The 26,991-nt window shown below is 44.4% G+C and overlaps 1 protein-coding gene across 1 annotated transcript; it reads left to right on the top strand.

The window, feature by feature from the left end:
* The first annotated feature begins 11,355 nt into the window (after nt 1-11,355).
* LOC149452522 (olfactory receptor 1-like) lies at nt 11,356-12,288 on the top strand. Its single transcript, XM_089689186.1, has one exon. It carries the CDS (start codon nt 11,356-11,358, stop codon nt 12,286-12,288), a length of 933 nt encoding a protein of 310 aa, XP_089545312.1.
* Nucleotides 12,289-26,991: the final 14,703 nt, after the last annotated feature.

Raw genomic sequence — 26,991 nt, forward strand, 5'->3', positions numbered from 1 at the left:
AATCTGCCATAGGCCCCTATATACCGCCTCCTCATGCTGCTGCCAGGTCCAGAGTCTCTCATGGGTCCCTGTACGGTCTCCCATTGCTGCTGTCTCCATCGCCACACTCTGCCATGTGCCACTTTCAGGTCTCCTCACACTGCTGGTGTGTTCCATTTTTTGTCATAGGGTGCTGGCAGATTACGGGCCTCCCATAGCTGCTGCCAGGCCCCTAATCTGCCATGGGCCCCTATACTGACTCCTCATGCTGTGACGTTGCAACAAGGTGGAATTCAACCCTACATATGTTAGACCGCCTTTACGAACAGCAAAAGGCCATCACAGATTTCCTGATGTTAAAAGCGGATAAAGGTCCTCCCTGTGTAACTTAGATGTCAGCCATTGGCAGCTCATGCGTGACACCTGCGCTTGCTCAGGCCCTTTGAGGAGGCCACGCTATTCGTGAGTCGGCAGGACTATGGGATGAACGACGTCATTCCTCTGTTGCACGTCCTGGAACAAATGCTGTTAACAATGGCTGGTTAGGGTGCGGTAGACGTGGCGCACAGATCTCAACGCCACATGACCCCTGTGGGGGCAGGACAGGAAGAAGAGGAGGAGGTAGAGGAGGACATTGGTGCTCAGGAATTATTGAGTGAAATGGGTGGTTTTTCCACTCAGCGGACAGGAGTGGAGGAGCAGGAGCATCTGGTAGAGGAGGAGGAAGAGGAGACAGAGGACCCAGACGCACCGTGGCAGTATGCTGTGGAGATGGAGGCAGGGAGTCCCTCGCATTCCTTGGCACAAATGGCCCATAGCATGCTCGCTTGCTTGCGTAGCGACAGCCGAATAATAACCATCAGACAGAGGGATGACTTTTGGCTGTCCACCTTGTTGGACCCTCGCTACCGTTCAAAAATGGTGGCCTTTTTCACACCTGCTGAGAGGGAGGCCAAAATAACGTACTATAAAAACCACCTATGTAGTCAGCTGGTCTCTGCCTGTCTGCGCCAACGTCCATCCTCAGACACTGTGGGCCCTGTGCGCTCGCGTTCCGCTGCCATGGCAGCAGGGGAGGGGTGGGGTGGTAGGAGCAGTGGCAGCTCCACCAGCAGCGGCTGCCTCAGTCTGCAGTCGATGATGAGTAGCTTTCTTCACCAGCGCAGTGAGGAAACTACTAACCAGCCGCAGCAGCAGCAGCAGCAGCATCAGGTGGACCTGGAGCAGGACCTCAAACAAAAGGCTTAGGCCTACTTGGACAGCACCCTGCCAACCGAGGTAGACAATCCCCTTGACTACTGGGCAACGAAACTTGACCTTTGGCCCCAACTAGCTGAATTTGCCCTTGAAAGGCTGTCATGCCCGGCCAGTAGCGTGGCATCGGAGCGCGTGTTTAGTGCGGCAGGAGGTATTGTAACTCCGCGGAGGACACGACTGTCCACCCAAAGTGTGGAGAGACTCACGTTTGTGAAAATGAATCAGGCGTGGATTAGTCTGGATTTCAAACCACCAGTTCCTGACACAACTGACTAAATCCGCCATGAATCATGCCCCAAACATGTGCCACTTTCAGGTCTCCTCACACTGCTGGTGTGTTCCATTTTTTGTCATAGGGTGCTGGCAGATTACGGGCCTCCCATAGCTGCTGCCAGGCCCCTAATCTGCCATGGGCCCCTATACCGCCTCCTCATGCTGCTGCCAAGTCCAGAGTCTCTCATGGGTCCCTGTACGGCCTCCCATTGCTGCTGTCTCCATCGCCACACTCTGCCATGTGCCACTTTCAGGTCTCCTCACACTGCTGGTGTGTTCCATTTTTTGTCATAGGGTGCTGGCAGATTACGGGCCTCCCATAGCTGCTGCCAGGCCCCTAATCTGCCATGGGCCCCTATACCGCCTCCTCATGCTGCTGCCAGGTCCAGAGTCTCTCATGGGTCCCTGTACGGCCTCCCATTGCTGCTGTCTCCATCGCCACACTCTGCCATGTGCCACTTTCAGGTCTCCTCACACTGCTGGTGTGTTCCATTTTTTGTCATAGGGTGCTGGCAGATTACGGGCCTCCCATAGCTGCTGCCAGGCCCCTAATCTGCCATGGGCCCCTGTACCGCCTCCTCATGCTGCTGCCAGGTCCAGAGTCTCTCATGGGTCCCTGTACGGCCTCCCATTGCTGCTGTCTCCATCGCCACACTCTGCCATGTGCCACTTTCAGGTCTCCTCACACTGCTGGTGTGTTTCATTTTTTGTCATAGGGTGCTGGCAGATTACGGGCCTCCCATAGCTGCTGCCAGGCCCCTAATCTGCCATGGGCCCCTGTACCGCCTCCTCATGCTGCTGCCAGGTCCAGAGTCTCTCATGGGTCCCTGTACGGCCTCCCATTGCTGCTGTCTCCATCGCCACACTCTGCCATGTGCCACTTTCAGGTCTCCTCACACTGCTGGTGTGTTTCATTTTTTGTCATAGGGTGCTGGCAGATTACGGGCCTCCCATAGCTGCTGCCAGGCCCCTAATCTGCCATGGGCCCCTGTACCGCCTCCTCATGCTGCTGCCAGGTCCAGAGTCTCTCATGGGTCCCTGTACGGCCTCCCATTGCTGCTGTCTCCATCGCCACACTCTGCCATGTGCCACTTTCAGGTCTCTTCACACTGCTGGTGTGTTGAATTTTTTGACATAGGGTGCTGGCAGATTACGGGCCTCCTATAGCTGCTGCCAGGCCCCTAATCTGCCATGGGCCCCTATACCGCCTCCTCATGCTGCTGCCAAGTCCAGAGTCTCTCATGGGTCCCTGTACGGCCTCCCATTGCTGCTGTCTCCATCGCCACACTCTGCCATGTGCCACTTTCAGGTCTCTTCACACTGCTGGTGTGTTGAATTTTTTGACATAGGGTGCTGGCAGATTACGGGCCTCCTATAGCTGCTGCCAGGCCCCTAATCTGCCATGGGCCCCTATACCGCCTCCTCATGCTGCTGCCAGGTCCAGAGTCTCTCATGGGTCCCTGTACGGCCTCCCATTGCTGCTGTCTCCATCGCCACACTCTGCCATGTGCCACTTTCAGGTCTCCTCACACTGCTGGTGGGTTCCATTTTTTGTCATAGGGTGCTGGCAGATTACGGGCCTCCCATAGCTGCTGCCAGGCCCCTAATCTGCCATGGGCCCCTATACCGCCTCCTCATGCTACTGCCAGGTCCAGAGTCTCTCATGGGTCCCTGTACGGCCTCCCATTGCTGCTGTCTCCATCGCCACACTCTGCCATGTGCCACTTTCAGGTCTCCTCACACTGCTGGTGGGTTCCATTTTTTGTCATAGGGTGCTGGCAGATTACGGGCCTCCCATAGCTGCTGCCAGGCCCCTAATCTGCCATGGACCCCCGTACCGACTCCTCATGCTGCTGCCAGGCCCGTAATCTGTCATGGGCCCCTGTTGTCGCTTGTTGGCATATTCCGCTCGTTCAGATGCTCCTTCTCCTGCTACTCCTCTTCACGGATTCCGTCAGCAGTCTTTCTTGGAATCCGTTTCCAAGAGACAACAGTTTGCGAGCACGCACCCGATGGTGCAGAAGCTGAACGCCCTCCTGTCCAAGTTGCTGCTGCTAGGCTCGTAATCTGTCATGGGCCCCCGTACCGACTCCTCATGCTGCTGCCAGGCCCGTAATCTGTCATGGGCCCCTGTACCGCCTCCCCATGCTGCTGCCAGGTCCAGAGTGTGTCATGGGTCCCTGTACGGCCTCCCATTGCTGCTGTCTCTATCGCCACACTCTGCCATGTGCCACTTTCAGGTCTCCTCACACTGCTGGTGGGTTCCATTTTTGTCATAGGGTGCTGTATGGCCTCCCATTGCTGCTGCCTCCACCGCCACACTGTGGCTCCACACTCTGGTTTTGGCCACGTGACTGCCCAAATGAGTGAAGTGTGCGGTGATTCTAAGATCGACGGCACTCATCTGCATGTCATACTGACTGACAGTATTATTTCTCTTCCCCAGCAGACTCCAAGGGCATTTAAATGAAAGGTACAGTGTTCTGCACTAATATTAAGTCTCTCTGAAGCCTAGAAATACCCTTTTTTAAGTTAAATTCACAGCGAATATATTCGACTCGAATCGAAATTTTTCCACGAATTCGCCGAATCAGTCGAATCGAATTTTTGAATACTTCGCTCATCTCTAATCTTCACCATGAGCAAAAGTTGTTGTTTTTCTTTTCAGTACTAATTAAACTTAGAGATCACATATTCATTTGACAATTCTAGTAGCACCTGGGTTAAGGCTAAAATTATTCCCACAAGACAATTCCTCAAGGAATTATCCCCATAAATAAAGAGGACCTGGAAAAATCAGCACAAGCTATTGACTTGACATCAGACAGTCGGCATCCCTTCTCCACAGCTCCACAGCTCCATAGCTCAGAATAATACAAAGTAAGTTTAAATTATTGTTATTCCTCTTCCATTTTTTTAAGATATGTATGACCAATAAATCCTTTAGGTTCTTTTCATCTAACACAGAACTGCCATTGCTCAACCAGCAATGAAAAGTACACTCACCAGCCACTTTATTAGTTACACCTTGCTAGTGTTGGGTTTGACCCCCTTTTGCCTTCAGAATTGTCTTAATTCTTCACGGCTTAGATTCAACGAGGAGTTGGAAACATTCCTCAGACATGTCGGTCCATATTGACATGATAGCATTAAACAGTTGCTGCAGATTTGTTGGCTGCACATCCATGAACCATTGATACAAGGTAGAATGGATCCAATCTTTCTTGGTATTGTTTAATATAAATGTTGCAGCTGAATTACAGACTCATCAGACCAGGCAAACTTTTTTTCCAATCTTCTATTGTCCAGTTTTGGTGGGCCTGTGTCAGGGGCGGACTGACAACTCATGGGGCCCCCCGGGCAATAGGGGATCATGGGGCCCCTATGTCCTTGCCCAAACTCAAAAAAGCCTATGAAAAAGGTACTGGGGCATCTCATGGGGAACCTACTGACCCCGAGCCCTCAGGCAGTGCCCGAGTTTCCAAATGGTCAGTCCGCCTCTGGCCTGTGTGAATTGTGTGCCTCCATTTCCTGTTCTTTTTGGTTCTATAACTTTGGTTTTATTGAAAATGTTTGCATGAGTAACAAACAATGCATCAAACAGATTACACTGGTTTTGGACATGAGCACAGACAGTAGGGAGTGAGAGGATATGACCTCTACCATCTTCCATAGACCATGCACAAGAAAGCTGTATATGTTCCAAACGTTTGCTATATCAAACACACATATAATGGTAAATAATATTCTTGCCATGAACAATGTAAATTCACTATTATTACAATAAATAATTATTTGGACTTTTCATGTGTTTATATATTTTGAAAACTATTTGTTTGAGTTTAAGCACCGCAGTAATATTTTATATATTTTATAGAATATTGTTTTGATATTTTCTGCATGTTATGAGATGTGTGTACATTTTTTTGATTCACATTTATATATTCACAGCGCAGTTTGTTTTTGAAGGTTTATGCCTTAAAATATTTTTTTAAATATAATGTATTTGCAAAATTTTTTGTAGTTTTACCAAAGCCCTTTAAGCACCATTTAGCTCCAGGCTTGGAATGCTTGATAAACATTTTGTTGAGAGTGCTTACTTTAGTTTTAAAGCGTATGAACATTAAACTTGCCATTAAATTTGATTCTGTGGTATACAAAAAACATCCTAGTAGGGGATGATAGAGAAAGATCTTCTGTAGTCTTAACATACATTCTCTCTTAAAGTGGTTGTAAGCCTCTGGCATGAAATATGAACAAAACATATCCCTCTATAGTGTGTACTTGTCTCATTCCAGAGCATTATTTGTCATTTGTGTCTGCTTCTTTGTTCCTCTGCTATCAGAATGTATCACTTCTGCCAAGTTTTCCTGACACCGAGAGAAAAAAATATGACAGGGGAGGGAGCTCCAGCACACAGCCTATGACTGACAGCTTCAACTCTGTTCCTGTGTGCTATGCAAAGGGGGTATGTCTCTTCCCGTCAATCAACTCTTGGAACTCTCCTAAATGAGCTCTGCAGAGTGTAATTTCAGCTCTCTGTCCCCCTGTTTTCTAATAGCTCAGACAAACTTTATACATTCTGGACTTTGAATGGATGTAGAGAAAGATGTTCTGTAGTCCTAACCAGGGGCGGACTGACCATTTGGAAACTCGAGCACTGCCCGAGGGCCCGGGGTCAGTAGGGGACCCCATGAGATGCCCCTGGTACCTTTTTCATAGGCTTTTTTGAGTTTGGCTAGGTCACAGGGGCCTCATGATCCCCTATTGCCCTTGGGCACCCTGAGTTGTCAGTCCACCCCTGGTCCTAACATACATTCTCTCTTAAAGTGGCTGTAAACCTCAGACATGAAATAAGAAGAAAACATATCGCTCTATAGTGCATACTTGTCTCATTCCAGAGCACTAAGTGTCATTTCTGTCTGCTGCTTCCTTCCTCTGCTATTAGCATGTATCATTTCTGACAAGTTTTCCTGACACTGAGAGAAAAAAATGTGACAACGGAGGGAGCTCCAGCGCACAGCCTCAACTCTGTTCCTGTATGTTGTGTAAAAGGGGTGTGTCCCTTCCCTCCAATCAGCTCTCTTCTCACTATGCTCTGCAGAGTGTAATTTCAGCTCTCTGTACCCCTGTTTTCTGAAAGCACGGACAGACTTTATAAATTCTGGACTTTGAATGGATGTAGAGAAGAGAAGACTACAAGTAAACAGGTACAACTTATGTAGGAGGATTTGTTTCATCTCTGTGTATCACATGAGGCCAGTCACTTCACAGGGTATACGGAAGGGTTTACAGCCACATTAATGGTTAGAAAGTAGTTAGTCCTTCTATTTATCCCTCTCTGGAATTACATCCACAGGCTTTGGGTTGTGCTCAAGAATGTATTCCATCAACCCTTTGCAACACACAACTAAGCTACAAAGCTGGTCAGTACAATTACACCTGATGTACAGTATTAACCCCTCGCCCTCCAGAGGATTTAACCCCCTTCCTGACCAGGCCATTTTTTGCGTTACGGCGCTTCAATACTTTGACTGACAAATTCTCAGTCATGCAGCACTGCACCCAAATTAAATTTATGTCCTTTTTCCCCACAAATAGAGCTTTCTCTCGATGGTATTTGATTGCCTCTGAATTTTTTATTTTTTGCACTATAAATAAAAAAATACTGACAATTGTGAGAAAAAAACAATATTTTTGACTTTTGGCTATTAAACATGTCCAGAAAAAAAATTAAAAAATCTAATTTCTTCATAAATTTAGGCCAAACTGCATTCTGCTGCATGGTTTTGTTAAAAAAAATTCCAATACGTGTAAATTAATTGGTTTACGTGACAGTTATAGTGTTTACAAATGGCGGTATATATACTGGAATTTTTATTTATTTTTATTTTTTACCAGTAATGGTGGCGATCAGCGACTTATAGCGGGCATTCTGCCACTACGCAGGAACTGACTAACTGCCACTGACATCCCAATGACACTAATACAGCGATCAGTGCTAATTAAAAGCACTGACACTGTACTAATGACACTGGGCAGGAAGGGGTTAACATCCGGGGCAATCAAAGGGTTCACTGTGTGCTGTGTGTTTTACTATGTAGACAAGATGTGTAGTATTGCTCTGCTGTTATTTAGCTATTTCATTTTTATAAATTTATTTCTAATTTTTTTTCCCTTGTAAAGTCTTATCTTCCCTGGTGAAGGAAGCATGGACAGGGATGACAAAGCAAAACTAGGTACAAAAACAAGAGTCATATGCCTATACACCACCTTGTCCCTATGCAAAAACAACAGCAACAGAGGCCACCTGCTCTTCTACATTGGGGCGGGTTTCAACAAATTGATGGGGGAAATCATATGTGCAGAAAAAGGGGCAGGTAGCAGCAAAAATTAAATGCCATAGGCCATACGCTGCCTGACCTTCCCCAAATCAGGACTTGGCTAGGGATAGCAATGTAAAATGAGTAATCTTTTTAGAAAAAGGGGGTACTAAACCCTACCTTGATCCAATGCAAAAATAAAAAATGGGTTCCCTGCAAGGTAAAGCCAACATCTCAGACTCTGACTTTGCAGAGGTGATGGCTACAAGTAATTCCCACCTTGTAGGTGAGAGTAGAGATAAGAATGTCTCTAATGTTAAAGACAATTTTTTAAGGGAGGACAGGGGAAGAGAGAGAAAGGGGCAAAGGGATGGGAGGAAGGGAGAAAGCAGCGAGGGGAGAAACAAGGAGAAAGGGGTAACAGCAAGAAAGGGAAGGGTTGGGATGTTGACACGGGGGAAGGGGGGTGGGCAGGAAGTAGAGAAGGGGGATCAAGGGAAGAGCAAGGACTAAAAGCAGGAAATGGGGGGGGGGGACCAGAGGGTGTCTCACAACACTGGGAGAGTCTAGTTCACAAAACCTACATGAGTAGACTAAGGAGGGGAAGATGAAATGAACAGGGTGCACTGGGGTAGAAACTAGAAATGACAATCATTAAATTCCCTGGTGGTATAGTCAGGGTACTGCCAATCAGGATAAACCCTAAGGAATGGGGTAGAAGTCAGAGTTATACACAGAGAACAAGAAATAAATACAGCTGCTGCAAAAAAAACTAAGACTACTTGAGTTACAGAAAGGCACAGTGAGAAAATAAATATGGGGGTACACCTAGAGGGTAGGACTGCTGGATCCACGGAGTTCCCTTGGATTGAACATTGGTCCCTCAAAAAGCCTAATACCCTGCAAGGAGCTTAACAACATGGGGACCAAGGCAGAAGGGTGGGGGGGGGGGACCAGGGGGCTCTCCTCGGGTGCCATTAGGAGGACAACCCATGTACCAGAGGGATTGAAACTCAGAGGTGTCAGCAGGGGGTCTCAAAAGAAAGTTCCTCTTAGTGAGTTCCATGTCCTTTCTAGTCTAAGGGGTAACATTGTCAGGGTAGGCAACAGAAATGGAAAGGAGGGGGGATTACATAAACCAATGCCTAATGGACAGGGGGGTGTTATTGGAAGCAAGATAAACTGAGAGAGGCAGGAGACTACCCAAGGGGGTCATTGAAAGAGATATAAAAAAATAGAAGCATACTATGGAGTCTCAACATATCACCAGGCTGGGGAGAAAAAGGGCAGAAAGTTTTCATCTGTGAAACGATATAGAGCCCGGCAGAATGGCTCAGGCAAACCCAAGGATGGAATTCTCTAGCGGGCTATCACCGCCTGGGAGTGGAGTTCAAGGCCAAGGTGTGCAAAGAAAGTCCTGAAGAAAGGAAACCAGTCCAATGAAGTCCTGGGACAAGTTCCTGCAGAAATCCCTCTTCCACTAGACTAGCAATAAGCCAGCCTGAAAGGGGGCGTGTTAAATGGGGACAGGCCTACAGCACAATAACAGGCAGCAAAGTCTAGTGTCCAGTAGAAGAGAGAAACAGGAGTGAGGTAACTTACAGATCCAGGTCCAATTTAAGCTTTAGAATCAAATCCTTCCAGGAAGGCATAAAGGGTAAAATGAGAGCTGGTCAATTCTCTGCAAAGTCCAGAGTCTATCTTGGAGGCTAAAGGCTAGACACCCTGGTGTGATTTCGGAAAATTTGTTGTGGTCTCAGTGATGGAAGCCCAGAAGGAGCAGGTCAGAGGAGTGATTCCAGCCAGTTTGGCACGGGGACTGCTGGTTGCTCCAAGAAGTCAAAGAGGGCCGGCAGCTGGTCTGGGAAGTGGAGATAGAAAAATGCACTTTTTTCCATGCTAGCAGATGGAACAGGTGACCCCAGTAATAGGTTTCTCCTGACTGCCAGATAACTTCAAGTAGGGGCTACAGCATGCTCCTCACAGTGCTGGTTTGATGTGAGATGTCTGCATATACCCAAACAATTTCACCGTCAAAGTCCACCAGTCTCTTGAACAATGTCTGTCGCAGGTAATCTTTTTTTGTCACGTAGAAGTGCATAAGACATCTCTAAAAGGGTTAGACATTGCATCAGCCATAGATCCCAAAAGAGGGGGCCCACGGGCCCTGGACACAATAAACACAGTCCAGTTCTAACTCATTTGGATGTTTGCCCAAGAGCTAGTTGAGGATGGCTATAACAGTCCTGCAGAGATCCACGCCATCTATTGTCTCTGGAATGCCCCACAAGCTTAGGGTATTTCTTCTGTTGCAGTTCTCCCCATCATCAATATGTAGCTGGATATCACTGAGGTGGTGATGATACTGTGAGGCCTCCAATGCTGGTAGCCGTGCATCTCTGGTGGTCAAGGAGGATTCCATGGAGGTCACACATTCATCGACACAGTTAATTTGCTGACAGAGGTCATGGATTTCCCAGGAGAGAGCATTCAATATGGGTGTAGTCATAGCATGGATGTTTTGTTTAGTAGGCAGGGAAGCCGTCATCTCTTTCATTATCTCCCTCAGTTCACTCTCATGACAGAAGCTGATAGTCTGGGAGTGAGTAGAGCCATCTGGAGAATCAGCTCTAGGTAACTCCAGTGTGAAGATCGGGGATGCTGGGCGGGTGCTAGAGGAGGGGACATCCAGGCTGACAGGAGGGTGTGAGGCAGTGGACTTCCTTTGGCCAGAGCTAGCAGGTATGGTTCTCAATGGCACCATCTTGGCTGGAGCAGTGGAAGCTGGGGATGTGTTGCCTCAGTAAGTAGAGAGCAGTCTCCACAGTTTTTGGCTCCCTGGCTGTTGTGGGTGTTTTTGTCACCAAACATGGAAAAGTGGCTTTCTTTAGGGGCTAGGCTGGCAGTCTGGGATGTGATCCTGGAAGTGCTCTCAGAGTAGTGTGTTCATGCTGCCATGTCCAAGCCATGCCCCCCCATACAATGGTTTTCTGATACGGAAATTAGTTTGGATAGCAATCATCATATGGCTTTGCGTAAGGGCAACTTATCCTAATCTAGATAGGCGATAATGCTACTTAATCCTACCATTATTTTATCTTTTAAAATTCCAATACTTGAATACCGAAATGCCCAGCTTACCCTTATTAAACCTGGATAGATTACCAAATAGGCTCTTCATGGTGTATAGGGAATATGCCCTGCTGTCCTCCTTGGGAACAGCCCTCACTGTTTTGAGAACATACTGAGAACATTAAAGACTGTAAAAGCTGAAGGTGAAACTCAACAAGTCAGACAAGAGGGTGGTATTGCTATTACTTTATGTGATCTAGAAGCAGAGAGATGACAACTCTTTGCACTTAGATGCTAACTAAGGGAATCAGAATATATTTGCTTTACTTATTTTATGTAAGACTTGCAATACTCTGGTTAAATTACAGATACTGAATTACTTAAAAAATCTTCACTTACTTGCAGGAGGAAGATCATTTTTGTATTCCTGTGTGGGTTCTTTCTTGAAGACATGTGTGAAGACAATCAAACTGAAGTAACGGAGCTTTTGCTTCTTGGATTTCAAGGACTCTATAAACTTAAAATTCTTTTCTTTATGTTGTTCCTTTTGTCGTATATGGTGATATTGAATGGGAACCTTCTCATTATTATTTTAATATCAACAAAGGACCATTTAAAAATCCCTATGTTCTACTTCCTCAAACACTTGGCAATCGCTGACCTTATGATAACCACCACCATATTCCCAATGTTGTTAGATATTATAATCAAGAATGAAATTACAATATCCTTCAGTGTCTGCATCTTCCAGATGTATTGCTTCGCTATTTTTGGATTTGTGCAATGTTTTCTTATTGTATTTATATCTTATGATCGATATCTAGCCATATGTATCCCAATGCGTTATCATTCTATCATGAACCCTCATATTTGTCTTAATATGGTTGTTGGGTCTTACTTGCTGGTCTTCTTTTTGTCAAGCGAAATGATTTTGATGTGTCAGTTACATTTCTGTGGTGAGAATAAAGTTGACCACTTCTTCTGTGATTCTGGTCCATTGATAGAGCTGTCTACTTCGGACACCTCTGTTTTACTGTTAGTTGATTTTTCTGTGTCCGTTTTAGGCCTTTTTGCTCCATTTTCCTTTATTATTGTTACATATGTCTTAATTGCCATTACTATATTAAATATCTCTTCAGCCAATGGAAGGTGGAAAGCCTTTTCCACTTGTAGCTCACACCTGGCCACTGTATGCTCATATTATGGAACTTTGATGACTGTGTACGTGGCACCATCAGATGAAAACTCATCTAATGCAAACAAATTTAGGTCCCTTCTATACATCGTGGTGACTCCGATGGTGAATCCCATTATCTATAGTCTGAAGAACCACGAGATCAGAAAAGCTCTTCAAAGAATGTTTAGAAATATTAAAACAATTTAGATATACCGCAACTATATCCCCATAGCTTTTGTTTACAAGATGCCAATACTTAACATGTTTAATATAAATCTATTGTTTGGTTTGCTTTGGAACCTCTAACTTGATATTTTAATTATTATTATTCAGGCTTCCAAATAGGTTAAAAATAAATATTTAATTGAATTTGATTGAGAACTCAGAGCTTTTAGATCATTATAGATGCGTTGAAGCCATACCTTCATAGTTCTTGTTTATGCCAAATTGTAGAGTGTTTCGTTTAAACCTACTGTTGGGTGTCTTTTTATTATGCAGGTTTCCAAAGGAGATAAAAATAGTTATTTAACTGAAGTTGGTTGAGAAACAGTAGCCTTTGTATCCAGCACACTGACTACTATTAAATGAGCATGTATAGAAAATCTAAGCAAAATGTTCTGTTAATAGCTTTAATACACTGCTCAAAAAAATTAAAGGAACTCTTTTTAATCAGAGTGTAGCATCAAGTCCATGAAACTCCTAGGATATTGATCTGTTCAGGTAAGTAGCAGAGGAGGTTGTTAATCAGTTTCAGCTGCTTTGGTGTTAATGAAATAAACAACAGGCACACTTGATGGGCAATAATAAGATGACCCCCAAAACAGGAATGCTTTTACAGGTGGAGGCCACTGACATTTTTTTCCCACTCATCTTTTCTGACAGTTTTTCACTAGTTTTGCCTTTGGCTAGGTTCAGTGTCACTACTGGTAGCATGAGGCCATACCTGGACCCTACAAAGTTTGCAGAGGCAGTCAATACATCTATACGTGCCATTGCCAGGAGGTTTGCTGTGTCTCCCAGCACAGACTCAAGAGCATGGAGGAGATTCCAGGAGACAGGTAGTTACTCTAGGAGGGCTATACAGGGTCATAGAAGGTCCTTAACCCATCAGCAGGACTGGTATCTGATCCTTTGTGCAAGGAGGAACAGGATGAGCACTGCCAGAGCCCTACAAAATGACCTCCAGCAGGCCACTGATGTGAATGTCTCTGACCAAACAATCAGAAACAGACTTCATGAGGGTGGCCTGAGGGCCCGATTTCCTCTAGTGGCCCTGTACTCACTGCCCGGCCCCATAGAGCTCAATTGGAATTTGCCATTGAACACTAGATTTGGCAGGTCTAGCACAGGCGCCCTGTGCTTTTCACAGATGAGAGCAGGTTCACCCTGAGCACATGTGACAGACGTGAAAGGGTCTGGAGAAGCCGTGGAGAATGTTCTGCTGCCTGTAACATCGTTCAGCATAACCGTTTTGGTAGTTGGTCAGTGATGGTCTGGGGAGGCATATCCATGGAGGGATGCACAGACCTCTACACGCTAGACAATGGCACCCTGACTGCCATTAGGTATTGGGATAAAATCCTTAGATCCATTGTCAGACCTTATGCTGGTGCAGTGGGTCCTCGGTTCCTCCTGGAGGACGACAATGCCCGGCCTCATGTGGAGAGAGTATGCAGGCAGTTCCTGGAGGATGAAGGAATTGATACCATTGAATGACCCCCACACTCGCCTGACCTAAATCCAATAGAACACCTCAACATGGGATATCATGTTTAGGTCCATCCAATGCCCCCAGGTTGCACCTCAGACTGTCCAGGAGCTCAGTGATGCATTGGTCCAGATCTGGGAGGAACTACCCCAGGACACTATCCGTCGTCTCATTAGGAGCATGCCCCGATGTTGTCAGGCATACATACAAGCATGTGGGGGCCATACAGACTACTGAGGACCATTTTGAGTTGCTGCAATGACATTTCAGCAAAATGGACTCGCCTGCTGCATCATTTTTTCACTTTGATTTTTTGGGGTGTCTTTGAATTCAGTCCTCTGTAGGTCGATCATTTTCATTTCCATCAAACGATGGGGCATCCTTACGTTCCTAACACATTATCCAATATAGATAACCAGCGTGAGATTTTCCCCATTGAGATCTGATGTGTTTTCAAAGTGTTCCTTTCATTTTTTGAGCAGTGTATTATCCCACCACATCTCATCAAATAAGGTATAATGTTAGGAATACATTAATGAAATAGCAATTGTCAATGCTACCTACAACCGAGTGTTCAATTTTAGGTGGACATGGGTAATCTAAATGTCTTCTTTGGGTTCATTATTAATTTGAAATTACCTAATTATTACTTCATTATATTTTTTAAAGGAATAGAGTTAAATTTTTGTTACTCTTATAATGCAGTCAGTTACAGTATTAAAATGTGAGAACAAAATTCATTTTAAAGTTGATGCACCCACTTTTTCACCTAAGTTGTGCTTACATTTGCATAGAAAATTATGTTATTTTACTGAATCAACCATTATTAAAGTAACATTGTGTCCAGACTACTTTCATTTAAAGCAGTACTCCAAGCAAAAACTTTTGTCCTTGTTGCTGATTTCCTATCTTGAATGAATATGTCATCCATCTTCTTGTTAACTCAGTAGTTGCTCTGAAATAGCCTAATGATTTTCAAATCAAACCATTAATTCCCAGGGGTTTCCTGTTTGTAAGACTGGTGTCCGCTATGCCTCCTATTCCCCCAGCCACCTGTCTTGGCACATCCCATCTGTAATTCTATCTACAGGAAGCAGGAATGTATTTCCATCCCTGCTTGCTGTAGTGGGCAGAACAAGACTCAGGGACTGCTGGTTTGGACCACCAAGGGAGGTGGGGTTCTAAAAATGACAGCCTCCATGGTCCACTCTGAAAGGCTGCACTGGCTGGAGGAAGCAACTGAACAGAGGAAGATGCAGATGAGGCTAAGGAGGAGGGACCAGATGCCTAGGTGCTTGATTTTATACACCTGTGGCCACGGAGGTGATAGGAACACTCAAATCCAGTGATTTGGAGGGCTGGCACAATTCTTTTGGCAATATAGTGTATCTTGTTTATACATTTCTATGACAGTAATTATAATAAAACAAACAATATCCGTTCTGACTTTAAAAATGTAAGGCAGCTGACACCAATAGGTAGTATACTAAACCTAAATCAATGTGCATACAAAATGGATAATGTCTTATTGGACAAATCTTGTTGGGGAGGAGTGTACAGTGCTGATGTAACGCTGCTGCGTGATTCCTATGATATTAATTACAATAAAATAAACAATATCTGCTCTGAATTTAAAAATGTAAACCAGCTGAAACTAATAGGTAGTATACTAAACCTAAATCAATGTGCATAAAAAATGGATAATGTCCTATTGGACGAAACTCATCAGGGAGGAGTGTACAGTGCTGATGTCACAACGCTGTGTGATTCCTATGACATTAATTACAATAAAACAAACAATATCCGCTCTGACTTTAAAAAATGTAAGACAGCTGACACCAGTAGGTAGTATACTAAACCTAAATCAATGTGTATAAAAAAATTAATAATGTCCTATTGGACGAAACTCGTTGGGGATGAGTGTCTAGTGCTGACATCACACTGCTGCACGATTCCGGGTCGGCAGAGGCCATCTTTGTAAGCTTACATTTCTTTGTTGTACTTGATATTAATTTTATGGATTTCTAATAAATACTACACTATTAGAAGTATATCTGCTCCTTGCAAGCTTTATTTCACCACAGCCCGACCAGAAAGAGTGACACCTATGGATACAGTCACTTGCAGCACAGTGGCTAAATGGTTAGCACTTACAGTTGGCAGTACTCGAGCCATTGGTTCAAATCGCAACCACAGCACCACCTGCCTGGAGTTTGCATGTTCTCCCTGTGCCTGCATGGGATTCCTCTGGGTGCTCCAGTTTCCTCCCACACTCCAAAGACATGCTGGTAGGTGAAATGGATCCTGTCTAAATTGTCCCTAGTATGTGTATGTATGAATGTGAGTTAGGGACCTTAGATTGTACGCCCCTTGAGGGTTAGGGACTGATGTGAATGTACAATATATATGTAAAGTGCTGCATAAATTGACAGCGCTATATAAGTACCTGAAATAAATAAATACATTTGCCAGCCATGTTCACCTTTGGAATTTTTGTTTCAACACAGGGGCGTTCATGACGTTGTAGTAGCAGCCATCATTTTGGTGAGGTTTTTTTTACTTTTACTTTACTGCAAGCAAGAGCATTTTATGGTGGTGGATTGACATCATTACGGTTTTTTTTCATCGAATGTTTGACTTTAATTTTATATATATATATTATTAGTATTTTTTTTATTTATGAGACTTTCATTTTATACATATATTTTTTTTTTGTTTTTGTTTTTTATTATTATTATATTTTTTGTATATATGAGACTTTAATTTTATATATACTGTATATATATATACACACAGGTGAAACTCAAAAAATTAGAATATGGTGCAAAAGTTCATTTATTTCAGTGCAGCAAATTAAAAGGTGAAACTAATATATGAGATAGACTCATTCCATGCAAAGCAAGATAGTTCAAGCCGTGATTTGTCATCATTGTGATGATTATGGCTTACAGCTCATGAAAACCCCAAATCCACAATCTCAGAAAATGAGAATATTCCATGCAATCAATAAAACAAGGATTGTACATAGAACAATATCGGACCTCTGAAAAGTAGAAGCTGCATATGTACTCAGTACTTGGTTTGGGCTCCTTTTGCAGCAATTACTGCCTCAATGTGACGTGGCATGGAAGCTATCAGCCTGTGGCACTGCTGAGGTGTTATGGAAGACCAGGATGCTTCAATAGCAGCCTTCGGCTCTTGTGCATTGTTCGGTCTCATGTCTCTCATCTTTCTCTTGGCAATGCCCCATAGATTCTCTATGAGGTTCAGGTCAGGCGAGTTTGCTGGCCAATCAAGCACAGTAATCCCACAGTCATTGAACCAGGTTTTGGTGCTTTTGACAGTGTGGGCAGGTGCCAAGTCCTGCTGGAAAATGAAGTCAGCATCCCCATAAAGCTCGTCTGTGGAAGGAAGCATGAAGTGCTCCAAAATCACCTGTTAGACGGCTGCGTTGGCCACTTTTATGCATAGACGGCTGCGTTGACCCTGGACTTAATGAAGCACAGTGGACCAACACCAGCAGATGACATGGCTCCCCAAATCAACACAGACTGTGGAAACTTCACACTGGACTTCAAGCATCTTGCAGTGTGTGCCTCTCCATTCTTCCTCCATACTCGGGGTCCTTGGGCCTCTCCATTCTTCCTCCATACTCAGGGTCCTTGGGCCTCTCCATTCTTCCTCCATACTCGGGGTCCTTGTGCCTCTCCATTCCTCTTCCATTCACTGGGTCCTTGGGCCTCTCCATTCTTCCCCCATACTCGGGGTCCTTGGGACTCTCCATTCTTCCTCCATACTCGGGGTCCTTGGTTTCCAAATGAGATGCAAAAGTTGCTCTCATCAGAAAAGAGGACTTTGGACCACTGAGCAACAGACCAGGTCTGTTTTTCTTTAGCCCAGGTAAGACACTTCTGATGTTGTTTGTTGTTCAGGAGCGGCTTGACAAGAGGAATACGACATTTGAAGCCCATGTCCAGGATCCGTCTGTGTGTGGTGGCTCTTGCTGCACTGACTCCAGCCTCAGTCCACTCCTTGTGAAAGTCCCCAACACTTTTGAATGGCCTTTTCCTGACAATCCTCTTCAGGCTGTGGTCATCCCTGCTGCTTGTGCACCTTTTTCTTCCACACTTTTCCCTTCCACATAACTTTCTATTAATGTGCTTTGATACAGCACTTTGGGAACATCCAACTTCTTTTGCAATTACCTTTTGAGGCTTTCCCTCCAAATGGAGGGTGTCAATGATGATTTTCTGCACAACTGTCAGGTCAGCAGTCTTTCCCATGATTGTGATTCCTACTGAACCAGACTGAGAGACCATTTAAAGGCTCAGGAACCCTTTGCAGGTGTTATGGCTTAATTATCTGATTAGAGTGGGACACTTTGAGCTGAGAATATTCCACCTTTTCACAATATTCTCATTTTCTGAGATTGTGGATTTGGGGTTTTCATGAACTGTAAGCCATAATCATCACAATGATGACAAATCACGGCTTGAACTATCTTGCTTTGCATGTAATGAGTCTATCTCATATATTTCACCTTTTAAGTTGCTGCACTGAAATAAATGAACTTTTGCACCATATTATAATTTTTTGAGTTTCACCTATATCTATCTATCTATATATATATATATATATATATACACACAGTATATATATATATATAATTTTTTAATTATTTTTTTATTTATGAGATCTTAGTTTTATATATATATATATATATATATATATATATATATATATATATATATATTTTATTTATTTATTTATTTTTTTTTTCATTATTATTATATTTTTTTATTTTTCCTTTTCTTAGTTTTGGTCTTTGCCATTTGTTCTTGGATTATATGTCTGATTTTATATTTTATATGATACACTTTTATTTTTTTTAATGACAATAATTAGTCCTAAAAATAGAACCTCAGGTAGCTGCTAATCATTGTGATATGATCACATCCCCTGAGGAGTTTTCCACTCCACTTTTCACATTATATAAAGGCGACTCAACACATGGGGGGAAAAAAAATCTGACTTTGCCTGAACAGACCAAATCTCTCTTCTCACCAATGATTCATCCGAGAAAGGCCAGAATTTGGAGGAATTTGTTTTGAGGCCAATGGCCAAATAATCGGAGCTGGCAATAATTCTTCCGGATTGGCCAGGATATCTAGAAGGACAGATTTGTGGTGTCATAGGGTGGAGGGTCAGTGACAACAGCTCAGGTAGGCTTCACAGACACATGGAAATCATAGACTTTTTTTTTTTGTAAATGTATTTATTGAGAAATTTTTTCATTTCTGCTATGGGCCTGTTGATCTGAAGGTAACATTGTCATTACATAACAAAGTCCTCCGTACTGTACATTGTTTACTGGAAATATCGGCCTTATTTAACTGATAGATAAAAAGATGTAGAACATGAAACAAATGTGTTTGGCAGTGCTGCTGCTCTCTAAAACAAGTTTGATTGCAAAGCCAACACATTTTGACTCCGCTAACACAGGGACATTTCTCCTTCCAGTGACACCACTCACACTGTGACTTTTTTTCTTCCAGTGAAACCACCAATGCAGGACTATTTTCCCTCCAGTGACACCAATTCAGGGGCTATATTTTTCCTTTCAGTGACACCACCAGTGCAGGGGCTTTTTTCTTTTCAGTGACACCATCAATGCAGGGACATTTTTTCTTCTATTGACACAACTGATGCAGGGACATTTTTTTTCCTCCAGTGACACCACCAAAGCAGATACTTTTTTTCCTTCCAGTGTCATCACTAATGCAGGGACATTTTTCTTTCCAGTTAATCCACTGATGGAGGGACATTTCTTTCCTCTAGTGACACCACCAAAGCAGGGGCTATTTTTTTCCTTCCATCCTTCCATCGTCACCACTAACACAGGTGGATTTTTTCCTTCTACTAACACCACCCACATAGAACATTGTTTCCTTCTAGTGGCACCACCAAGATAGAGAAACCTTGTTTGTCCTTAAAAAACAATATATGTATTACTTAAAGTGGGTGTAAACGCTTATACATACCCAGTGCAGTGATTGGCCTCAGGTGATACACAGAGATTAAACAAATCCTCCTACATGAGTTGTACCTTTTTATCTGCAGCTCTCTATACTCTACATCCATTCAAAGTGCTGAATTTATAAAGCTTGTCTGAAAGTTCAGAAAAAGGGGGCAGGAAGCTGAAATTACACTCTGCAGAGCTCAGTAAGGAAAGCCATGAGAGCTGATTGGAGGGAAGGAACACCCCCCTCCACACAACTCAAAGGAACGGAGCTGGGAGAATTTGTAAGTCTGCTGGAGGTCCCTCCCCTGTCACCATTTTTCTCTTGGTGTCAAGAAAACTTGTTATAAGTGACTCATACTGATAGCAGAGGAAGGAATCAGCAGATAGAAATGACACTTAGTGCTCTGGACTGAGACAAGTACACACTATAGAGGGATATGCTTTGTTCATATTCCATGTCTGAGGTTTACAATCGCTTTAAAGAGTAACTAAATCCTGGACCCTGCATGCACTACATCTGGTCTCCTCGGACCCTGCATGCACTATATCTGGTCTCCCCGGACCCCGCATTCACTATATCCACTCTCCCAGAACCCCGCATTCACTATAGCCGGTCTCCCCGGACCCTGCATTCACTATATCCGGTCTCCCCGGACCCTGCATTCACTATATCTGGTCTCCCCGGACCCTGCATTCACTATATCCGGTCTCCCCGGTCCCTGCATTCACTATATCTGGTCTCCCTGGACCCTGCATGCACTATATCTGGTCTCCTTGGACCCCGCATTCACTATATCCACTCTCCCAGAACCTGCATTCACTATATCCGGTCTCCCCGGACCCTGCATTCACTCTATCTGGTCTCCCCGGACCCTGCATTCACTATATCCGGTCTTCCCGGACCCTGCATTCACTATGTCTGGTCTCCCCGGACCCTGCATTCACTATATCCGGTCTTCCCGGACCCTACATTCACTATGTCTGGTCTCCCCGGACCCTGCATTCACTATATCCGGTCTCCCTGAACCCTGCATTCACTATATCCGCTCTCCCCGGACCCTGCATTCACTATATCTGGTCTCCCCGGACCCTACATTCACTATATCTGGTCTCCCCGGACCCTGCATTCACTATATCCACTCTCCCAGACCCTGCATTCACTATATCCGGTTTCCCCGGACCCTGCATTCACTATATCCGGTCTCCCCGGACCCTGCATTCACTATATCCGGTCTCCCCGGACCCTGCATTCACTATATCTGCTCTCCCCCGACCCTGCATTCACTATATCTGGTCTTGCCGGACCCTGCATTCACTATATCTGGTCTCTCCGGACCCTGCATTCACTATATTCGCTCTCCCCCGACCCTGCATTCACTATATCCAGTCTCCCTGGACCCTGCATTCACTATATCCGGTCTCCCTGGACCCTGCATTCACTATATCCGCTCTCCCCGGACCCTGCATTCACTATATCTGGTCTCCCCGGACCCTGCATTCACTATATATGGTCTCCCCGGACCCTGCATTCACTATATCCACTCTCCCAGACCCTGCATTCACTATATCCGGTTTCCCCGGACCCTGCATTCACTATATCCGGTCTCCCCGGACCCTGCATTCACTATATCCGGTCTCCCCGGACCCTGCATTCACTATATCTGCTCTCCCCGACCCTGCATTCACTATATCTGGTCTTGCCGGACCCTGCATTCACTATATCTGGTCTCCCCGGACCCTGCATTCACTATATCCGCTGTCCCCCGACCATGCATTCACTATATCCGGTCTCCCCGGACCCTGAATTCACTATATCTGCTCTCCTCCGACCCTGCATTCACTATATCTGGTCTTGCCGGACCCTGCATTCACTATATCTGGTCTCCCCGGACCCCGCATTCACTATATCTGCTCTCCCCGGACCCTGCATTCACTATATCTGCTCTCCCCGGACCCTGCATTCACTATATCTGCTCTCCCCCAACCCTGCATTCACTATATCCGCTCTCCCCGGACCCTGCATTCACTATATCTGGTCTCCCCGGACCCTGCATTCACTATATCTGGTCTCCCCGGACCCTGCATTCACTATATCCGGTCTCCCCGGACCCTGCATTCACTATATTCAGTCTCCCCTGACCTTGCATGCACTATATCTGGTCTTGCCGGACCCTGCATTCACTATATCTGCTCTCCCCGGACCCTGCATTCACTATATCCGCTCTCCCTCGAGCCTGCATTCACTATATCCAGTCTACCCTGACCTTGCATTCACTATATCTGCTCTCCCCCAACCCTGCATTCACTATATCTGATCTCCCCGGACCCTGCATTCACTATATCTGGTCTCCCCGGACCCTGCATTCACTATATCTGGTCTCCCCTGACCTTACATGCACTATATCTGGTCTCCCCGAACCCTGCATTCACTATATCTGCTCTCCCACAGTACACAGAACATGGAAATGCAATTATTTCAGTAAATATAAACCACTAAATACCTTTTCTCATCAGCAGTTAGAGCAGTCTAGTAACTTCTATCAGTGTCCAGCAGAGCACATTTTAAAGCTTGTAGAAGTTTTTATTTTGCTCTAGGAGGATGCAGGACCCCTGATCTCTTTCTGGACAGTGCTGATTGACCCTGTGCTGATCACATGCACTTTCCCAAGACAAAAAAAATCCTCTCCAGCAGTACACACTAAACTGAGCATGTGCAGAGTGACTCCACACAATATGTCCTATCAGGAGATAAGAGGGGGGACACTGGAAGAAGGGGAGGATCAGAGAAGACAGGATCAAACAGCCTTTTTACACAATACAGTTGATTAACCCCTTGGTTTCCACAGTGAGTATAACAAGCATGCTTTACTGCCTATACAGACTGATTTTACTGTTGTGGGTTTAGTAACACTTTACGTAATGACAAAGCTATTGTCAAATAAACAGGTTTCTAGCAGAAAAGAAAAACATTGGTATGATCCATATGGGTGTAAAATGGTGAGCGGGGAAGTGGTTAAGGTCAAGCTCTCTAGAATTTCTGATTATCTTTTTTTTTATATGCAATTTCTATGTTGGAACTCACATGGAAGCAGGGGCGGACTGACCATTTGGAAACTGCCCAAGGGCCCGGGGTCAGTAGGGGGCCCCATAAGATGCCCCTGGTACCTTTTTCATAGGCGTTTTTGAGTTTGGGCAAGGACACAGGGGCCCCATGATCCCCTATTGCCCGGGGGCAATCAGTCCGCCCCTGCATGGAAGAGAAATATATTTCCAATTTATTTAGAAAAGAAAGCTCCCAGGATCAGGCCCTCCTTTCCCTCTTGTATTGAACTGTATTGTTGCTGTATTGTCTCCCGTTATATTGTAAAGCACTGAGCAAACTGTTGGCGCCATATAAATCCTGTATAATAATAATAATATATAAATCCTGTATAATAATAATAATATATAAATCCTGTATAATAATAATAATATATAAATCCTGTATAATAATAATAATAATATATGTGACATATACAGTAGTTACAATATATTGGCCTACAGTAATATATTTTAACATGTATTGTAAAAAATTTAAATTTACATATATTTTCTAAGGCATATATTTAAAAATATATATTTTTTAAATATATTCTTCAGATTTTTTTAACACATAAAAATGTAATTGTAACATACAATTTTACATACATTTGTAAATGCATTCCAAAAAAGTAGATAAGATTTATTTGCAAAGAAATATATTTGAAAATGTATTTTTAAAAATATTTTTCATATACTTTTTAATATATAAAAAACACACTTCAACATACTATATATATACATATATATATATATATATATATATACATATACACACACACACACACACACATATACGGTGGGGCAAAAAAGTATTTAGTCAGCCACCAATTGTGCAAGTTCTCCCACTTACAAAGATGAGAGAGGCCTGTAATTGGCATCATAGGTAGACCTCAACTATGAGAGACAAAATGAGAAAACAAATCCAGACAATCACATTGGCTGATTTGGAAAGAATTTATTTGCAAATTATGGTGGAAAACAAGTATTTGGTCACCTACAAACAAGCAAGATTTCTGGCTCTCACAGACCTGTACCTTCTTCTTTAAGAGGCTCCTCTGTCCTGCACTCATTACCTGTATCAATGGCACCTGTTTGAACTTATCAGTGTAAAAGACACCTGTCCACAACCTCAAACAGTCACACTCCAAACTCCACTATGGTGAAGACCAAAGAGCTGTCGAAGGACATCAGAAACAAAATTGTAGACCTGCACCAGGCTGGGAAGACTGAATCTGCAATAGGCAAGCAGCTTGGTGTGAACAAATCCACTGTGGGAGCAATAATTAGAAAATGGAAGACATACAAGACCACTGATAATCTCCCTCGATCTGGGGCTCCACGCAAGATCTCACCCCGTGGGGTCAAAATGATCACAAGAACGGTGAGCAAAAATCCCAGAACCACACGGTGGGACCTAGTGAATGACCTGCAGAGAGCTGGGATCAACGTAACAAAGGCTACCATCAGTAACACACTACGCCACCAGGGACTCAGATCCTGCAGTGCCAGACGTGTCCCCCTGCTTAAGCCAGTACATGTCCGGGCCCGTCTGAATTTGTTAGAGAGCATTTGGATGATCCAGAAGAGGATTGGGAGAATGTCATATGGTCAGATGAAACCAGAATAGAACTGTTTGGTAGAAACACAACTCGTCGTGTTTGGAGGAGAGAGAATGCTGAGTTGCATCCAAAGAACACCATACCTACTGTGAAGCATGGGGGTGGCAACAACATGATTTGGGGCTATTTCTCCGCAAAGGGACCAGGACAACTGATCCATGTACAGGACAGAATGAATGGGGCCATGTAACGTGAGATTTTGAGTGCAAACCTCCTTCCATCAGCAAGGGCATTGAAGATGAAACGTGGCTGGGTCTTCCAACATGACAATGAACCCAAACAAACCGCCCGGCTTCATAAGAAGCATTTCAAGGTCCTGGAGTGGCCTAGCCAGTCTCCACATCTCAACCCCATAGAAAACCTTTGGAGGGAGTTGAAAGTCCGTGTTGCCCAGCGACAGCCCCAAAACATCACTGCTCTAGAGGAGATCTGCATGGAGGATGGGCCAACATACCAGCAACAGTGTGTGCCAACCTTGTGAGGACTTACAGGAAACGTCTGACCTCTGTCATTGCCAACAAAGGATATATAACAAAGTATTGACATGAACTTTTCATATTCACCAAATACTTATTTTCCACCTTAATTTGCAAATAAATTCTTTCCAAATCAGCCAATGTGATTGGATTTGTTTTCTCATTTTGTCTCTCATAGTTGAGGTCTACCTATGATGCCAATTACAGGCCTCTCTCATCTTTTTAAGTGGGAGAACTTGCACAATTGGTGGCTGACTAAATACTTTTTTGCCCCACTGTATATATTTCTTTTTTATATCCTGAACACAGCCAAAATTGTTGTCTTTCAAATATATGTCAATATATTTGGGAAGAATATTTTTTTTAAATATTTTTAACCCGTTCTGCACCGCAATATAGAAGAAATACTGCTACAGGGCGACACAGCTGTGCAAAATCACACACACACATATATGTGTGTGTGTGATATTGCAGATTCAGGTAGGGGGCGCGCATGCACCCTCACCTAATCCCCCACATGATTCAGCGATGTGCACTGGAGTCTCCTTTATCCCAGAACTCCCTCTCTTCTTTGGGTGAGCTATTGGCTCCCACTGCTATCAATCACAGCCAGTGGGCCAATGAGAAGAGAGAGGAGGTGGAGCTGAACCCGTGAATGGACACATGGAGCAGCTGCTGGGGAGTGCGCATGCTCGGGTGTCCTTTGCTTGCTGTGGGGACACCTGACAGGAGGGAGGAGCCAGGAGTGCCAGCGGGGGACCTGAGAAGAGCAGGATCCAGACTGCTCTGTGCAAAACCACTACACAGGTCAGGTGAGTGTAACGTTTGTTATTTTTGTAAAAAAAAATGTAAACCTTTAGAATTACTTAAAAAACCTTCTGTGTACTGCTCTCCCCCACAGCCCTCCCACCCCCAATGCTCACCTGACCCCCCTCTCAAACCAGTAATGTGCATGGGAGCCTCGGCTGTCCCAGGTCTCTCTCTCCTGATTGGCTGAGCCATTGGTTTCCACTTTTTTTAATTATAGCCAGTGAGCTAATAAGAAGAGAGCGGTGGGTGGGGCTGAGCACGGCTCTATGAATCTGATGGAGAGAGCAAGCACATGCTCGTAGCCCCATACCAAGCAGCTTGCTATTGGGAGCACTGGTCAAGGGGGAGGACCAAGGAGCACTGGCGAGGGACCCGAGAAGAAGAGGATATGGGCTGCTCTGTTGAAAACCACTGCACACAGCAAGTAAGTATAACATTAAATACATAAAAGTGCAGCGCTTAAAAAGTTACAAATCATCATAAGAAAACAGTGAAAAATGTGTCAAAACAAAAAGTCCATCCAGAAATAAAAGAAAAGTCCCAGAGGCTGTGATGAAACATAAGAACTCCAAGGACAGTTGTGGTGTCACCAACCACTCATACGGAAGGCTTACCAGAAAGGCATGACCCCCTGTTAGGAGCGGTCAATTGCGCTTTATTAAACGACCCAGAAAGCCAGTCACTCGAATCCTCCTCCAGATCACCAAAACGGTAGATAAAGATCTTCCAAACAGTGGACCTTAATTAGGGTAACTAAACCATTCAGGATACGGCTTGGACTTGTAGTGGGGAACATGCAAAGAAAGAACTCTCCACATAGTATAAAACCATAATGAAAACATTTATTTAAAGTATGGTTGCACTCACATGTAAGCAAACATCATTAGGCATTGACTGGCAAAAAATCCAAACTTGCCAGTTTCCAAAATGGCCACCGGCGATTCGCGCATGCGCAGTAGCGTGTGTGCGTGGCTCCACCCTACGTGTTTCGTCACAGGTAACGTCATCAGGGGCACTAACATGTTTGGTATTAAAATAAAATCTGAGCCTTTAATATTACTTTATGGGCGGCACAGTGGCTTAGTGGTTAGCACGTCTGCCTTGCAATAAATGGGTCATGGGTTCAATTCCCGACCAAGGTGCCTCCTGCATGGAGTTTGTATGCTTTCCCTGTGCTTACATGAGATTTCTCTG

The sequence above is a fragment of the Staurois parvus genome, unplaced genomic scaffold (genome assembly GCF_062004578.1).
Source record: "Staurois parvus isolate SC_StPar_1 unplaced genomic scaffold, SC_StPar_1.0 ptg000470l, whole genome shotgun sequence".
Taxonomy (NCBI): Eukaryota; Metazoa; Chordata; class Amphibia; order Anura; family Ranidae; genus Staurois; species Staurois parvus.